This window comes from Natrix helvetica (assembly GCF_964273705.1).
Source record: "Natrix helvetica genome assembly, chromosome: Z".
NCBI lineage: Eukaryota > Metazoa > Chordata > Lepidosauria > Squamata > Natricidae > Natrix > Natrix helvetica.
Window position 1 is genome coordinate 103,455,748 of NC_138554.1, and position 15,159 is coordinate 103,470,906.

A 15,159-nucleotide genomic window follows, 5' to 3' on the forward strand; every position below is an offset into this window, starting at 1 on the left:
TTGATTCTGAAAAAGGCCTTCATATCTCATAGGTGTGAATTTGTTGGTCATTAAAGGAATATGACTATTTTCATACTTCTACAAGAACCTGAAAAAACATGTTCCTTCTTTAAGAATAACTTTTAGGAGTAAAATTAAATATGGCCTTTTCTTTAGCTTATGCAGAAACTCTTAATGTCTAACACATGTCTCTAATCCTTATATTAAATGTATTTCTACTGTTATAAACAAAACAAAAGCTTGGCTACCCCCTAGTGGCCTATGTTGACAATAGCATAAATTTTCATTTAAATTTTAGCAGTCAATAGAGCTAACGATTCCCTGCTAGTAATTAATTTAATTTGTTTCAACTTATTTAAAACAGATGGATGGAAATTTCAGTATTTCAATTTATATTTCCTAAGTATTATGACTTCAGAGTTGTAATGCCTTAGCTTTTTCTTTCTTTATAATGATCTTAAATTGTAATAATCTTTAGTTCCTACTGTGTTAAATAGTAAGATTATCCATTATAAAGAAATTAATACTTTTAAATAAGCAGGGAGTGTCAGTTCAAGTTTTCAATTTCTTATCACTCTCATTACCTAATATGCAGTTAAAATAAATGGATTTAGGGTGAAGAAAACATGGTGATTAACTAGTTAATATTTTAATGTATTAACCAGTTAATCACTATGTTTTCCCCAAAATAAGACAGGGTCTTATTTTTCTTTGGCGCCAAAAATAAGCACTTAGCCTTATTTTCGGGGAGATCTTATTATCTTTGAAGTGCAGCATGGTCACTTCATGGCTTCTGCTGTGTTGCAATATTTGGGGGGGGGGGTTATTTTCGGGGAGGGGTTATTTTAGCTCATGCGTTCAAAAGCCCAATTGAGATTATTATTCAGGAAGGTCTTATTTTCGGGAAAACAGGGTATTATTTTGTTCATCCTGACTCCAAAATATTTTATGTGGGTACATAATTCTAAATTCATGTTTCTATGTATATTTCTATTCTATGACTTTTTATTTTAAAAAATGTTCTCTTTACACAGAATCATTTAATGGATCCCCTACAGGCAGCATTAATTTGGTAGGTTCTTTTTCAACATTATAGAAGTTCAAAATATTACTCGTTTATTTAAGACAAGAGCAACCAATGAAACAAAAACAACACTATAAAGAAAATTTTACAATTTTTAAAAGACCACTGTATTCTGTTGATATTTGTTTAAAAGAAGTGAAAGTATATACAGTGGGGCAAAAAAGTATTTAGTCAGCGACCAATTGTGCAAGTTCTCCCACTTAAAAAGATGAGAGAGGCCTGTAATTGGCATCATAGGTAAACCTCAACTTTGAGAGACAAAATGTAAAAAAAAAAACCAAACAATCACATTGGCTGATTTGGAAAGAATTTATTTGCAAATTATGGTGGAAAATAAGTATTTGGTCAATATCAAAAGTTCATCTCAATACTTTGTTATATATCCTTTGTTGGCAATGACAGAGGTCAAACATTTCCTGTAAGTCTTCACAAGGTTGGCACACACTGTTGCTGGTATGTTGGCCCATTCCTCCATGCAGATCTCCTCTAGAGCAGTGATGTTTTGGGGCTGTCGCTGGGCAACATGGACTTTCTTTTTTCTTTTTAAACAAAATTTTATTGGTTTTCAAATATATAGGGGAGGGTAAATAGGTATACAAATTTTTTTGGCAGCTTTCATACTGTTGGTAGAGCTCCCAGCACGATACTCACTTATATAACATTGTACAACAAATTTATAGAAGAAAACAGTAAACCAAATCTTACTCTATATTGTTAGTCTTGTGTTCCTACATGTTTCTCTTTGTCGTTTTCTAATATATCACTAACTGCTATTGTTCCAAATAGTTTTATTTTTGGGATCTGAGCCTTTTTGATATTGCTTCTTCCTCCCTGTCACCAGAGAGAGCCTCAGTGCCCCCCTCCTTCCCGTCTTGGGTCTTACTGTCTTGTGTTTTACTGTCTCTTTCACTACTCCCACTCAATTCCTCCTCTGAGAGCGGAAAATTCTTTTTAGTGAAGGCCTCCGCCTCCTGAACTGTATTGATTCTGATCCTATTTCCCTCCCAGAAGATTAACATCCCCTCTGGTATCAACCATTTAAACCAGATCCCTTTTTCATACAATTTGTTTGCTAGGAAGGAAAATTTCCTCCTTCTATCTCTTATTTTTTTCGGGATCTGTTTGAGAATGGTGATCTCTTCATCTTTGTATTTCAATGGTCCCTCCCTTTGGGTCGCAAGTACCTCGTCCCTTGTGGATCTCCTGACAAACTTAACATGTATCTCCCTTGGAACATTGTGTCTTCTAGCATACGCTGAATTTATCCTATATACTAGATCCATATCCCACCATACTTGTTTTTTGTCTCTCTTAAGATAATCTGCTAAAATTGTACTCATAATATCTTTAAGGTTTTCATTCTCTGCTTCTGGTAAGTTCTGGAATCTAAGAAAAAAGGACATTCTTTCAAATTCTACTTTTGTCTGAAAATTTTCCATATCTATGTTTCCCTTGCACATTGTTTTCACTTCTTCCTCCAGCCCCACCATTCTGTCCTCTAACACCAAAATTCGCTGTGTATTTCCAGCTATATGTTCTTTAATCACTCTGAGTTCTTCTTTGATCTCAGCCCTCATTTCGTTCTGTCCCTTCATACGTTCTTTAAACATTTCCGTAACAGATAATTCCTTTGGGTCCTCCCCAGCCACTGCTTTCTGCAACATTGACGATATCTTGGACTGTTGCATCGTGGGGCTTGGAGCAGCAGATGAGGGGGCTGAGTGCGCCTTGCCGGTCGGGGGTTTCCTTGCCGCCATTTGTTTAAATTCAGAGATGCAAGTCCTTGCCAAGAAAAGTGGTGTCAGAGGGTTTCGCAGCTACACTGGTCTCCAAAGGAAAACAATCGCAAAGGCGCCCAATTTGCAGTTCCAAGAGTAAAATACACCAAGATGAATGAGAAGAAAAGTCAGCCAAAGATCAGAAGATCCATACACAGAAGGAGGTCCCAGTTTCCCTTTGGGAGAGTAAACAAACAATCCACTTTTCTTTATTCTCTCTTTGGGAATAACTTCAAAGGACAGACTTCATTTGCATAAAGACAAAGAAAGATGGGCGAGTGCCATCTTGGCCCTCCCTTTCGCAAGGAAAGAAGTCGCCAAAAGTTTTTTATTTTAAAACAACAGTTCAGAGTCGTTTCCAGCAATTGTGAAAGTCATTTTCAATTAAAAGTCAGACAAATCAGTCTTTTATCCTCTCTCTTCCTGAGGATCCATTTTCAAAGCTGCTTAGTCCGAGAGGGGGGGGAATGGTAGACACCCCCCCCCCTCTAATCTCTCTTCAAGAACAGAAACACAAAAAACTCACAAAGTGACTGTTGCTTTTCTCCTAAATCCTCCAAGAGCACCGGTCAGGATCCCCACCTTCAGTCTCCGGCTGCACTTTTCTGACTCTTCTTTTAGCCTCCAGAGCCATCCGACAAGAGGGCGGACAGCGCAAAGCTGTCTCTCGCCTCCCCCCCCGCTCCCCAGCTCCTAGGTGAAGCTGAAAAGCACCCCAGCTGGCTGCCGCCACATGCGGGGTGCCTTGGCTGGCCGCCCTTTGGCAGGAGCCCCCTACAAGGCCTCCTGTGTCCCTTAAGGGACCCACCGGGGAGACGAACGGCGGACAAACACATCCGTCGTCATCCGATCCCGGAAGTGACGTCCGGCAACATGGACTTTCAACTCCCTCCAAAGGTTTTCTATGGGGTTGAGATCTGAAGATTGGCTAGGCCACTCCAGGACCTTGAAATGCTTCTTACAAAGCCACTCCTTCGTTGCCCGGACAGTATGTTTTGGATCATTGTCATGTTGAAAGACCCAGCCACGTTTCATCTTCAATGCTCTTGCTGATGGAAGGAGGTTTACACTCAAAATCTCATGATACATGGCCCCATTCATTCTGTCCTGTACACGGATCAGTCGTCCTGGTCCCTTTGCACAGAAACAGCCCCAAAGTATGATGTTGCCACCCCCATGCTTCACAGTAGGCATGGTGTTCTTTGGATGCAACTCAGCATTCTCTCTCCTCCAAACACGACGAGTTGTGTTTCTACTAAACAGTTCTATTTTGGTTTCATCTGACCATATGACATTCTCCCAATCCTCTTCTGGATCATCCAAATGCTCTCTAGCAAACTTCAGACAGGCCTGGACATGTACTGGCTTAAGCAAGGGGACACGTCTGGCACTGCAGGATCTGAGTCCCTGGTGGCGTAGTGTGCTACTGATGGTAGCCTTTGTTACGTTGGTCCCAGCTCTCTGCAGGTCATTCACTAGGTCCCCCCGTGTGGTCCTTGGATTTTTGCTCACCGTTCTTGTGATCATTTTGACCCCATGGGGTGAGATCTTGCGTGGAGCCCCAGATCGAGGGAGATTATCAGTGGTCTTGTATGTCTTCCATTTTCTAATTATTGCTCCCACAGTTGATTTGTTCACACCAAGCTGCTTGCCTATTGCAGATTCAATCTTCCCAGCCTGGTGCAGGTCTACAATTTTGTTTCTGGTGTCCTTCGACAGCTCTTTAGTCTTCACCTTAGTGGAGTTTGGAGTGTGACTGTTTGAGGTTGTGGACAGGTGTCTTTTATACTGATAACAAGTTCAAACAGGTGCCATTGATACAGGTAATGAGTGCAGGACAGAGGAGCCTCTTAAAGAAGAAGTTACAGGTCTGTGAGAGCCAGAAATCTTGCTTTTTTGTAGGTGACCAAATACTTATTTTCCACCATAATTTGCAAATAAATTCTTTCCAAATCAGCCAATGTGATTGATTGTTTTTTTTAAACATTTTGTCTCTCATAGTTGAGGTCTACCTATGATGCCAATTATAGGCCTCTCTCATCTTTTTAAGTGGGAGAACTTGCACAATTGGTGGCTGACTAAATACTTTTTTGCCCCACTGTATGTATAAATAAGTGAGAAAAGAGTTTGTCTTTTTGATCAAGTTAGATTTGATCTGTTTGGTCATCCTGGTCATCATATATCAGAAAGAGTGATTATCAGAAAAATAATTGCTTTCCAATTATGTATTCTGTGTCACTTTTTTAAAAAAATCCTAAGTCTTAAACAGGTAAAGCATTTTTGCAAGTTCTCTGTTTGCACAAAAAAGTGGCAGATAATATATTTTAATTAGAACTTCGAGCTTTAATATTTTTCATTATGACATTGATAAAGTAAATGGTGAGCAAATAAAAGTTAGAATATAGTTTTGTTTTTGAGACTATTTTATTTTAAAAGTAGTTAAGTAGCTAGTTACAAGAAAATATACAATACAATACAATAGTAGAGTTGGAAGGGACCTTGGAGGTCTTCTAGTCCAACCCCCTGCCTAGGCAGGAAACCCTATACCGTTTCAGACAAATAGCTATCCAACATCTTCTTAAAGACTTCCAGTGTTGGGGCATTCACAACTTCTGGAGGCAAGCTGTTCCACTGATTAATTGTTCTCACTGTCAGGAAATTCCTCCTCAGTTCTAAATTGCTTCTCTCCTTGATTAGTTTCCACCCATTGCTTCTTGTTCTACCCTCAGGTGCTTTGGAGAATAGTTTGACTCCCTCTTCTTTGTGGCAACCTCTGAGATATTGGAATAATGCTACCATGTCTCCCCTAGTCCTTCTTTCTCTTAAGCTAAACATACCCAGTTCCTGCAACCGTTCTTCATATGTTTTAGTCTCCAGTCCCCTAATCATCTTTGTTGCTCTTCTCTGCACTCTTTCTAGAGTCTCCACATCTTTTTTACATCGTGGCGACCAGAACTGAATGCAGTATTCCAAGTGTGGCCTTACCAAGGCATTATAAAGTGGTATTAACACTTCACGTGATCTTGATTCTATCCCTCTGTTGATGCAGCCTAGAACTGTGTTGGCTTTTTTGGCAGCTGCTGCACACTGCTGGCTCATATTTAAATGGTTGTCCACTAGGACTCCAAGATCCCTTTCACAGTTACTACTACTGAGTATGGTATCACCTATACTGTACCTGTGCATTCCGTTTTTGTTGCCTAAATGTAGAACCTTACTCTTTTCACCATTGAATTTCATTTTATTAGATAGTGCCCAATGTTCAAGTTTGTCAAGATCCTTCTGTATCTTAAGCCTATCTTCTGGAGTGTTGGCTATTCCTGCCAGCTTGGTATCATCTGCAAATTTGATGAGTTCCCCATTTATTCCCTCATCCAAATCATTGATGAAGATGTTGAAGAGTACTGGGCCTAAAACAGAGCCTTGGGGTACTCCACTGCATACTTCCCTCCATGTAGATGCAGTTCCATTGAGAACTACACGTTGAGTGCGGTTGGTCAGCCAGTTACCAATCCATCTGGTGGTGATGCTGTCTAACCCACATTCTTCTACTTTATCTAGTAGTAGGTTATGGTCTACCTTATCAAAAGCCTTACTGAAGTCCAAGTAAACTATATCAACGGCATTCCTCTGGTCCACTAATTTTGTCACATTATCAAAGAATGCAATAAGATTAGTCTGGCATGATCTGTTTTTGACAAATCCATGTTGGCTTTTGGCTATTACTTTGTTTGCTTCTAGGTGTTCAAACAAAGTAATAGCCAAAAGCCAACATGGATTTGTCAAAAACAGATCATGCCAGACTAATCTTATTGCATTCTTTGATAATGTGACAAAATTAGTGGACCAGAGGAATGCCGTTGATATAGTTTACTTGGACTTCAGTAAGGCTTTTGATAAGGTAGACCATAACCTACTAGTAGATAAAGTGGTTAAAGGCAATAGAACAAAACATATGTGGTTAAAGGCAATAGAACAAAACATACATAGCACTATTTAAAAATCTAACAGTATCAGAAAATTAAAAAGCATCAGTAAAAAAAGATAAAACTCACAACATTAACAAATTATCAGAAATCCTGGCAGAATAAAAATGTCTTTGTTTGTCATCAGAAAATAGAAATGATAGTATTGGGTATACCTAATTTGGAATAAATTCCAAAGTTAGAAGACTGCATTGAAAAAAAAACCTTGCCATTTGTGCAGTAATATTTCTGGAATATAAATAATAACTGTGGATTTCCTTTCACCCACTAGTCACTGGATGATCTTTCAAATGTGTCTGCTGATGAGTTGATACAGCTACATGCATGCATTTCAGATACTGGTGAGTTTCGTATTGGTATTTGTGTTTTTATGAGAAGGTAAAGTAACTAACTGATTAACCTTTTAATTAACTATTTAATATAATTTTTATCCGTTATCATCATTTATTTTCTTGGTCTTATTATGCAGAAAAATCCAAGAAGAAAAACTTAAATTAGCTAATAAAATTTAATGTATATTTAAGATTAATTTTAAATTTACATCCAGTAAAAATGCTTGTCTTATTATCCTTTTTCGTGTATCATTTGAGAGTTCAACTTTCATTTCTGTGTTTCTTTCATTCTCTGAACATGTATTTTTTTCACTTGTGATATGTTTTCTTTTATTCAAGCAATCATTCTATAAAACCAAAGAATTAACCTCAATATATTGGATTAAGCTAAAGATACAATCACAATATGCATTGCTGTCCCCGAATTATGGATTCTGCTAACATCTGATATATATCACATAACTCAGTGCTCTATCATCTTTCAATACAGTATAGGTAATCTTTGAGGTACTACAGATCATTTAATGATCATACAAAGTTTCAATATACCTTCCAAAAACTATATACAACTCTGTTTCAAAATTATGAATTCTACAGAAGTCACCCAGGCATTTGCCCTTATGAATGACTGTAGAATTCTTCTGTAGAATTCTTAACTTTGCAGAAATGCTGCAGCATGCCCATATATCTATCCCCCCCCCCCTCCCATCCTGCCCTGCCAGGTCCTCAAAGGTACTGGGCTTTGCCTTGCACCATTGAAAACAGGAGATAGATAGTGTCATATCTTTCCCTCTCTATTCGGTCTTAATGTTGTTGGTCTCTTTGACCTCGCTTTCAAACCAGTGGTCCTTTCTGTCCACATTCTGTTTTAAAGAGGGATCAAAGAAGCCATTATATTAAGATTGAACAGCCCTCTCTCAACAGGGGAGGGGGGGTGGATATGACACCACCTGTGCCCTGTTTACAACACAGTTCTTTCAGCAGTTCCAAGAAGGTTCCACACCCCTTTGCACTAAGCAGATGACCCTGATGATATAGATAAACCTTCAGTGGCCCTCAGAAAGAGAGAGTACGGAATATAAACCCTTCCATCCTCCACCATTCAGTCAGAACTGAAGAAGCTTCTTGGATGAGAAGTGAAATGTCCTCAAGGAAAATAAAGTCCAGTTGCCTTTTGAAAGCACCTTTGGGTGAATAATCTATTAAAGTTTTCCAATTTGACTAGGTAATAATTTTGTGCAAGAGATTAATCTTAAATATGGCAGAAAAAGTTAACCTATTATGACAAATGGCATAAATATTGTTAATTCATCTACCCTTAATTAAAACTACTTATCTTTTATAGATGAAGTATAACATGAAACTTTAATTAATTTGAATAAAAAAGTAATTTCTATTTTCCTTGCATCTCTCAGATGAGGAATGAAAGTTAAGAAATTTATGTAAGTTTTCTTGTAACAGTAAATAATATATACATATAAAGTCATCACATCATTTCCTTTTGAGATAAATAGGGAAAAAATAGAATAACACTAAAGAATTTCATGCAGCTTGCATGTCCATATTGATTTGACTCCTCATTTTCAACAGCTTTTCATTTCATATTTCTTCCACTATTTCCATCTTTTTTTTCGTCTATCCATTATTGTTTGTTTTAATTGATAGTCAATGCTGATTATGACCCATATACTATGGCAGGAGTTTGTAATGACCATGGGAGGACATATGCATTATATACTATAACTGTTCAACGTCGAACTGTGACTGCTAATGATGAATGGAAAACATATCGCCGCTACAGTGATTTCCATGACTTCCATATGAGGATTACTGAACAGGTAATTTGAAATTATCTTGGTTTGTTTACTTTTTGAGAAAAAACATTCATTAATTGAAATTAGCAATGGATAAATTTCATTTTGCTTGCTTGAAATCAACTGATTTTAGCTTATCTTATTCTTAAAACAATTCCACAATACCTTGATTACACATTTAAACTGGTGTAAGCTAATTGGAACCTGATGAAATTTACATTCCAGACTTTCTGGTTCCAAACTTCAACTATGTTATTATTTTTTTATCTTTTATAACCCATGTACATTGACTTCGTGCAAATATACTTTTTACAAACAATTGCAAAATGTTTCTTAATTGCATTACTCTAAATGCTAATATTGACTCAATATTGAAGGTTGACACAACTAAATGTTCATACATATAGAAAATCTTGTATGAAAAAAAGAGAAGGTAAACTGAGCAACATCTCTTCTTCTTGATAGTTAATTTAGATACTGAGAAAATGTATACTGATGTGTTGTTACTCAAATCTATACCTTCAATCTAGAGTGGCCGAGTCCAGAAACTGGTGATTGTAAATTCCAAGTGTAACTAGCTACCAATGTAAACATAATATTTTATCATAGTTAATTCTTATTTTCTTATTTATTAAATGTAAATGCCACCTAGCTCTGAGCCACTCTTTGTGGTGATATCTTTACGGAATTAGTCAGTAGTGCTCTCTCTTGCTGAAATGCTACAACATATGTGTGTGTTTATAATAAACTGCTACATCTTTTTTTTTTTTTAGTTTGAAAACCTAGGAAATTTATTAAAGCTTCCTGGTAAAAAAACATTCAACAATATGGATAGAGATTTTTTAGAAAAAAGGAAGAAAGATTTAAATTCATACTTGCAGGTATGTCTCATATTCAGATTCTTAATTAAAGATGACTGCATTTTTTTTAATTTCCAAAATAAAATATATTTTATTTTGAGGAAAATACAATAAAATTTATAGGTAATTTAGGATAGCATGCTTTGGTATTATATAAATATAATTATGTAAATATTTGAAAAATACCTCAGGCCTCATTTAATGTCCACTCATTAGTGACTGAAGTTATGATAGCACTTCAGGGTGTTTGCAATACACTCATAAGGTTGTGGCCATTGCAATGTCCCCAACAATCACATGATCACAATTTGTGTGTCCTGCAACCAGATCACAATTATAATATTGCAACATCCCTTGGTCATAAGACTGCCATTTGAGACTTTCACTGCCAGCTTCCAACAAAGTCAGTAGGAAAGATGGCTAGAAATCATAAGTGGTGATCACTTGATCATAACATGCTGCAGTTACCTGGGATTTGCCTAATAGCAGCAAGCGGGACTGCCAGAACTGGTAGCTTTGGCCATGGAAAGCTGGCTGTGATGGGTAAAATTGTTCAACAATAATTCAGTAATTCATTCCACTTGGGTAGGACTTTAGGCAGTATATTTGCATTGTATTCATACTTTAAATTGATTTAAATACATGTATATTTGCATTGTTTTAATTTCAGACCAAAATATTCATCTTTCTAAACGTAATTCTCATGTTTTACTTACTAGCTTTTGTTAACACCCGAAGTGATGAAAGCTTATCCGACTTTAGCACACTATGTGTATGATTTCTTGGAAAACAAGGCATACAATAAAGAGAAAGGAGATTTTGCTCGGAAGGTAAGTTGTATATAATATAATTTAGCAATCAGAACTTTGTAAAGAATAAATCGTTTAGTCTGTTTTCATTTCATCAAAACTCAATGACATAGTCCTTTAACCAATATGATGCAGTTAATGTATGAATTTGTTAGTTTGTATAAATATAGACTGCAAATAAGATTTTGGAATCGAACTTCTGACTTATTCTCAGAGAACCAATTTTTCGATATAGAATCTTTGTAGTGAGAATATTTTCTTTTGAATGTTTCTTTGAATATGTAGAAAGTGCAGTTTATTCTAAAATTTATTCGGAAATGTAGTGCTTTTAAACATGTTAAAATTTTTGTCCTTTGATCTACCTTTAAATCTGCTGGTCATTTCAGGCATCACTTGCTTTATAGTTTCCATTTGCCTGCTCTAAAGAAAGAATGCATGTCTCCCGCTGAAATTGCTTTCTGAGGCTGTGCAACATCAAAGAATCAAAGCACACCTTTTTTTTTTCTCATACAGCCCTTGTCAAAACTGATCATTCAGCAGTTAGGGTAAAAGTACATTCCTTTGCAAACTTTTTGCACAGGTATCTTTTTTTTTTTTGCTATAGCCATTCTTTTTAATAAATATTTTAAATTTAATTGAAGATTTAATTAATAGCAGTTCTAAAAAATATTTCAACAACAGTAGCTTCCAATAAGCTGAGTTGCTTGGTTCTTCTTAAAACCTTTATGGAATTAAGCAATAAAATTTGTATTGTGTTATCTACACTGATTTTATATGTTGGATAAGAAGAGACCAATAATTCCTTCAAGATTAAGCTGAGAACTATGCCTTACAAATTTTTCCTATGTCTTCTAAAATGGTAATCTTTTGCTTGAAATTGTAACAAAAGATATTTCACAAATTTCATAAATGCGATGTTTCAGTTAGTTTATTATATGTGTTAAAGCAGTGGGTCTCAACCTTCCTAATGTCGCGACCCTTTAATACAGTTCCTCATCTTGTGGGGACCTCCAACCATAAAATAATTTTATATTTTCTGTATTTTTTTTGAAAATTTGTTTTCCAATGGTCTTAGGCGACCCCTGTGAAAGGGTCGTTCGACCCTCCAAAGGGGTCCCGACCCACAGATTGAGAACCACTGTGTTAAAGGACGTTATCTGTATAAGGCATCAAATCGCACTAAAATTTAATAAACTAGCAATTTTTTAAGCATCAACATTTTTGCACAAATAAGAAAAATATCATTTTTATTTGCTTTCTGATTTGTAGAAGGCTTTTCAAAAGTTATGTGCACTAATTGTAATATCTCTATTTCTTGTCTTTAGCTAAATTAACTCAAAAAGGTAGAAACATAGAAGCAAAGCTTCCATAAAGAAGGACATAAGAGAAAAAGTGTTCCGGATGTTCTAATTGGGTTCTTGAAGTTTGATAAATGAAAGTTGACATATAAAATAATTTTGGAGATTAAAAGATAGACATTGTATTTCCCTACGTTATGAGACAGTATTCCCTTTAATTTTACAGTCACTTAATGTATTTGACAGTTTTTCGACAGTCACTGGCAACTTACTTAGACTTCACTGAAATAACTGAACTAAATTACATGTATTTGACTTAATTGTTCTAGGAAAAGTGGTATATTCCACAAAATTTTTGAAAATTTCCATTTGAAAACTAGATTGAAATCTAGTTTAAAGTGTAAATGGCTAACTTTAATGTGTATTTTATGCTGTATTTTATACTGTATTTTTCAAGCTTGATATATCTTTCTTGCAAATACTTGCATAGTTAGTCTTCAACTTGTCACCACAATTGGGACTGGAATTTTGTTATTGAGTGAAGCAGTTATTAAGTGAGATATTATGTGACTGCCCATGTGATTTCTTTGCTTAACAACCACAAACTCAGCATTCCTAATTGTAGTCGTTAAGCAATTATGCAATTCATTAAGCTGATGGAGCCTTGGGTAAGGAGAACAGAGAGTTGCAAGAGACGGGGAATAACTTAGAAGGCTCCACTCAGGAAAATATTTGCTGTCAAAATGCAAGCAGTCCCCAAATGAACAGAAGCAGTGTTTTGGATGTGGCCCACCTAGGGTCTTCCAAGGCCTCCACACACACCTGAGGCACAGTGTGCTGCTTCCTTTACTGCACTTACTGCTCTCTAATTGGATTTCAGCTCCTTTCATCTGTATCTATGTGAAAAAAATGTTTTGCAAAGGCCAGAAGCACTTCATAGATCACCCTCTCCAAAGCCATTATAATGCCGAACTGTTGTTAAACAAATTGTTGGAAGTCAGGACTACCTGTGTATAACATGCTTCCATTTATTTTAACTACTATACTATATCTTGTCCCCAGCTGTATTGTTTAGATACTCTTATTCCTGTTTTCTATACTGCTGTAACTAATATATCTTACATTTTGAAATATGATCACTCTTTTCCATATTTGGAGTGGCAGAGTAATTTCATAAATGAACAGATGAAGAGAATCAGTGGGTTCTAGATATTTGAAAATGAAATACAGAACTGAACAGAATACATGGAGATAAATGAATAATATGTATTATTCTTTATTTATAAATATCAAATAATTCGAACATTAGCATTCTGATTTAATAGTATTCTAAAAAATTCAGCTAATGTCATAATATATGGCATAGAATCTGTTTACTTTAAGGACCACCTATCGCCAATAACATCTGCAATTCTATTTTGCAGGGTTGGTGCATTATGATTTATTTTAATTAAACAATGTCATTTATTAAGATCTTGGAAGCATATCTCTTCTGTAGCAGTTCCTTCCCTCTGGAAGGAGGCTCCAAGGCTTCTCCTAATATCTGGATGGCCTCCAATTTGCTGTTTAGAAAATCCATGAAGTCAGAAAGAGAGAGAGATCTCTTGCTTTGTCACATTTGCTATCTCTTAACTTTATCTTAACATTTATTGATTTTATTGTCATTTCTTTATTTGATTGTTAGGAGTCGCCCAAAGTTGTTGAGAATTGGGCAACACAAAGGTTTAATGAGTTGTTGCATAGTCAGCCTGATGTTTAGACTGGATTTTGCATTTTTATCCTCATATTGAGTCCTTCCCAAGAACCGAGAATAGGCAGATGATGATGTTATATGTACAACAATGTGTTATCACAGCTGTCACTTCTTTAGCTTACATGGGCCTTCATATGAATCAAGTTCTGCCCCAGAACTAGGATGTAGTAATGTATCAGTGTAGAATACATGCCAAGCCAAGCATTCAATTCAAATGTTCCTTTTGTAATTGCTAGATGGAATTTTTGTCAATGCACAGATTTTCTAATAGGTGTCCAATTATTATTATTTATGATTATCATATTCTGGACATTCTGTATGAGAGATAAAACAGGCAATTGCAAACTACGAGGCGTTAATTCTGAAATTATATTTTGCTTTCCTCCTTACCAGCATTGTCTATATAGATCTGTCATTACTTATTCCTACATGGATATTCTCTTACAGGATCTCAAAGTAAAATATGCATATAGTAAGCATTTGCCTGAAATAAAATTTTCTTTATCCCAATAGTTGTTGTCTAATGGGCTAATAAGCTTTTATGGTTCACAATTTTCCTTTAAATTTTCTCCCAGCTTTCCAGAACACCTCTTCATACATACATACATACATACATACATACATACATACATACACACACACACACACACACACACACACACACACACACACACACACACACACACCATCTGTTAAGGAGGCTATGAGCTATGATGTGGAAGGTTTCTGTTGAAAGAGACAAATGGAGGCTTCTATGATTGATGCAAATAACTCATTGGTTTCCAACTATTTGGCATCAGTTGAAGAACTTTGCTCAGTAGCATAGCAAAACCCATATTTTGCCCTAAGAAATTTGCTGTCAGAATGTAGATTTGGGAATTGAATACAGAGTTGGATAAAGAACCAAAAAGAAAATCTATCTGATGTGGTAATGCTCACTATGAGTATGTGATTAGGATGTTTTATGTTCAAGATAATTGAATATGAATGCTTTATATTTATACCATGTATTATTTTTACTAATGATTTTGTGTTACTAGTCTCCAAAATAGTGTGATGTTTTCCAACATGCATTATTGGATGACTATAATCATGTCCTCATAGATTTCTGCAAGCGTGGTAAATGTTTTCCTCTTCAGGTGGACACATTTGTAAATCCACTGCGTAACTCTATGAGAAATGTTTCAAATGCTGTCAAGTCCATCCCTGACAGCTTCACAGAGGGGATGACAAAAGTGTCAGACAACATGGGCAAAATATCAGAAAGATTGGGACAAGATATAAAGCAATCATTTTTCAAGGTAAGAATGTACTAAATAAGACAACACAGTTTGTACTGTTTTAGGTTACTTTGTTTAAACAAATAAGAACAGAGCAGGTGAAAAGTTGAATATGTTAATTATTGGTAAAACACTAGTAAATTATTTTATTGTAGAGCTGAAAAT

The 15,159-nt window shown here is 35.9% G+C and overlaps 1 protein-coding gene across 6 annotated transcripts in view; it reads left to right on the forward strand.

The window, feature by feature from the left end:
• The window catches only part of SNX13 (sorting nexin 13), a 127,077-nt gene that overhangs the window by 93,655 nt on the left and 18,263 nt on the right, over nt 1-15,159 (forward strand). For 4 of the 6 annotated variants that reach the window (XM_081970131.1, XM_081970134.1, XM_081970129.1 and 1 more), the window contains exons 16-21: nt 1,035-1,072; nt 7,120-7,189; nt 8,846-9,018; nt 9,768-9,875; nt 10,574-10,684; nt 14,854-15,015. In XM_081970131.1, coding sequence (XP_081826257.1) covers nt 1,035-1,072; nt 7,120-7,189; nt 8,846-9,018; nt 9,768-9,875; nt 10,574-10,684; nt 14,854-15,015 — 662 coding nt within the window. The remainder of the gene's footprint in view (nt 1-1,034; nt 1,073-7,119; nt 7,190-8,845; nt 9,019-9,767; nt 9,876-10,573; nt 10,685-14,853; nt 15,016-15,159) is intronic. The other 2 variants (XM_081970130.1, XM_081970132.1) reach the window with 2 other exon arrangements.